General features: G+C 31.2%; 1 protein-coding gene across 2 annotated transcripts in view; it reads left to right on the forward strand.

The window, feature by feature from the left end:
• LOC108685390 (U4/U6.U5 tri-snRNP-associated protein 1) overlaps window positions 1–3,163 on the forward strand; it is a 5,975-nt gene that overhangs the window by 1,246 nt on the left and 1,566 nt on the right. The window contains exons 3-9 of one of the 2 annotated variants that reach the window (XR_001931666.1): window positions 141–269; window positions 400–819; window positions 992–1,139; window positions 1,418–1,692; window positions 1,769–1,856; window positions 2,060–2,258; window positions 2,423–2,545. Coding sequence is in view for 1 of the 2 variants with exons in the window: in XM_018190151.1 (XP_018045640.1) it covers window positions 141–269; window positions 400–819; window positions 992–1,139; window positions 1,418–1,692; window positions 1,769–1,856; window positions 2,060–2,258 (1,259 nt within the window). In the remaining variant the exon portion in view is untranslated. The remainder of the gene's footprint in view (window positions 1–140; window positions 270–399; window positions 820–991; window positions 1,140–1,417; window positions 1,693–1,768; window positions 1,857–2,059; window positions 2,259–2,422; window positions 2,546–3,163) is intronic. The other variant, XM_018190151.1, reaches the window with a different exon arrangement.

Consider the following 3,163-nt stretch of genomic DNA (forward strand, 5'->3'; position numbering starts at 1 on the left):
TGTGTGTGTGTGTGTGTGTGTATGTGTGTGTGTGTGTGTATACATATACACATCACAATAATTTCACATATTATAATACTTTATTAAAGTTTGTATTCTGCTGTAGATTTTTTAAAAGAAAAATATTATTTTAATTTAAGGCAAAAATGTTGGATCAATTGGATGAAGAATTTGGAATCGGGAATTTGGTTAAAGAGGAAATATATACTGCCCGCAACACGGCATATACAGAGAAAGATTTGAAAGGCCTTAAAGTCGAGCATAATCTTGTGAGTATAATATATGATTCTAATAATATGTATTAATTATTATTTAAGCTTTCGATACTTATATCTATAAATTATATAATTTTCTATTTTTCTTATTTACAATAAATTTTAAACAGGAAATATTTTGTAGGAAACATTTGAGGAAGGCAAGACTGTAATTCTAACATTAAAAGATCAAGAAGTATTAAATGAAAATGATGATTTACTTGTAAATGTGAATATGATCGACAATGAACGTTACAAACGTAGTGTTTTAAATAAAATTAAGAAACCTACATATGATCCATACGCCGATGAAAATTTCGACGAATATGGATTTCCTAAAAATAAGATTTTAGAAAAATATGATGAGGAAATCGATGGTGAAAAAAAAGACAATTTCGTGTTGGGTACTAATAATGCAGTAGAATTTAAACGACGTCAGATAGAGACAGTGAAGCAACGCTTGGCAAATAAAAAATTAGAAACGCTACAAATGACAGAACCAAAATTAGCGAGTGAATATTATAATGAAGAGGAACTTGCAAAATTCAAGAAACCAAAGAAGAAGGTAGAAAATTGTTTTCTAATGTGTTGTACATGTAGTAAATTAATATTCTTTAGATACAGAATTACTATTGATATGGCTATATATTTGATACATTTTGTATTCACAATTTATTTTTAAAATATTATATATAACGTTTTCTGCAATAATATAAAATAATACATAATATAATTAGATTCGGAAAATTAGAACGAAAAAGAAATTGAAAGCAGATGATTTAGTCCCTGTGGACAATGATTATCTTCGAGATCTTGGAAGTAGGAGAAGAAAAAAACCGGAAGATTCGAAGGATAATGATACTTTAGATGTCGATGATTTAGAAGGTAAAGATATTTAAATAAGTTTATAAAAATTAAGAATAAAAAAATGCTTATTTGAATACTAGGTATTTGTAAATTGTAAGTAATTGAATTATGTAACGAAACACATTTCTACTTATTTCTATTTTTTTTTGTCAGTTCTTTGTATAGTATGTACATTGTTAAATTATATTTATGTATATAATTCTTTGTGTTCTATATAATTTTTGTGTTTTTCGATTTGCTATGTATTGACAATGTATTGTATTATTTGTTTGATTTATTAAAATTATTGGGAACAGCTCCTGCAGAAGATCTTACTGGAATAAAACTTGAAGAAGATGATAAGGAATTAGAATTACAATTGGCTTTAAAGAAAACTCAACGTTTGAAGGAGGGACATTTAGCTGGCATCCAGAAAACTATTGAAACAATAAAACATGAAATTCTTAACTCTGAGGAAAATCAATCTGGAAATATTGTTCTTAATTCTACTGCAGAATTTTGTAGGACCTTGGGTGATATACCTACTTATGGACTCGCTGGAAATAGAGAGGAAAATGGACAGGAACTCATGGTATACTAAACATAACATATTTTTGGTTAATTGTAATAGAATATTATTGCATTTTGAATACAATATAATATTGTAGGATTTTGAAATGGACGGAATTAAAGAGGAACCGCCTGCAAATGAAGAAGAAGATGATGGTCGCGGTGCTTGGAATACAGTGCATTTAGGTATTTCATGTGTGCTGATGCAGATTAATTTTATATAACAAGAGATAACAACATGTAACAACATATAACTGATATATTTCCCTATAAAAAAGAAAACAAATCAATGCATTCTTACAACTTAAAAAATTGAAGTGAAAATTGAATTGATTTTCTTATAATTGATTTTTTCTTAAATGTAAATTAAATATAATTTCTGTAATTAGATGAGAACATTTCGGAACCAGTTGTAATGGAGGCAGCAATTTTAGATGCCGAGCCGTCACTCGGTCACGGGGTAGGTGGAGCTTTAAAGTTAGCTATGAGTAAAGGTTACTTGCAAAAAGAGGATAGCAATCGCCCTTCAGCATCACGTTTCGCACATCTGCAAGCTCAGAATTATTCGATAGAGGACAAAACATACGGGTAAGTAAGCTATGTATTACTGCGATTCGATATATGATGATCTTCTTACGTGTTTCAAGTATATAAAAACGCGCGGAAGAAACACGTAAGAAATGGTCCTTATGTCGAATACGCTTCCACAAGCATTGTGTTAGACAAGTCTCTAGTGAATTTCAAACTGTCAGTTAACAGTTTTAAATAGAGCCCGGAAATCGGTGCTCGGAATGGGTGATCCACTACCACTACGAGAGTTTACTGCTTAATCGGAAGTGAACACAAGGCCTGAGAAGAGAGTAGGATTTGTTAAGGTATGTTTATGTCATGCGATTCCGTTTCTGCGAATCGTGCTAAGATCTAGATGAGTCTGCTCATGGGAAGAGTCAAATGCTAGATGTTAGATTGCAAAATAAGTCGACATAAAAGGGAAAGATTTTCTTGTCTCTGTACATTGCGACTATAATCGTTGTTTATGAACGGTTTGCATGTATCTAACACAAGCTAGTATGATGGATAATTTTATGCGGCATACAATCTATACTCGTCTATTAGACAGGGTCGAATTAAGATTTCTGACGCTCCTAGACAATGAGTTTTTGCTGCCCCCTTTTCAACTGAGGAACAACCACGTTGGCAAAACGAGTATTAAAAAAAAGGGTCATCTGCAGGGATTGAGGAACCATAAAGTTATTTTCTTTTACATAAAAATTTTCAGTGCAAAAATGAAAACAAGAGGAACAATCTTCAATGATCTTGATCTCAACAAATATTATCCAGGACATAATCCTGAACAACATTCAAGAGATTTTATCCGTCGGTCGGATACCTTGCGTAATGCCGGCGGTATTATAACTTTCAAGTCTTATAACTCGAAAAGTACTTTATGAAAAATAACTTTACAATGTTTTAAAAAGCTTTTGACACCAGAT

This window comes from Atta colombica, unplaced genomic scaffold, assembly GCF_001594045.1.
Source record: "Atta colombica isolate Treedump-2 unplaced genomic scaffold, Acol1.0 scaffold153, whole genome shotgun sequence".
Lineage (NCBI taxonomy): Eukaryota > Metazoa > Arthropoda > Insecta > Hymenoptera > Formicidae > Atta > Atta colombica.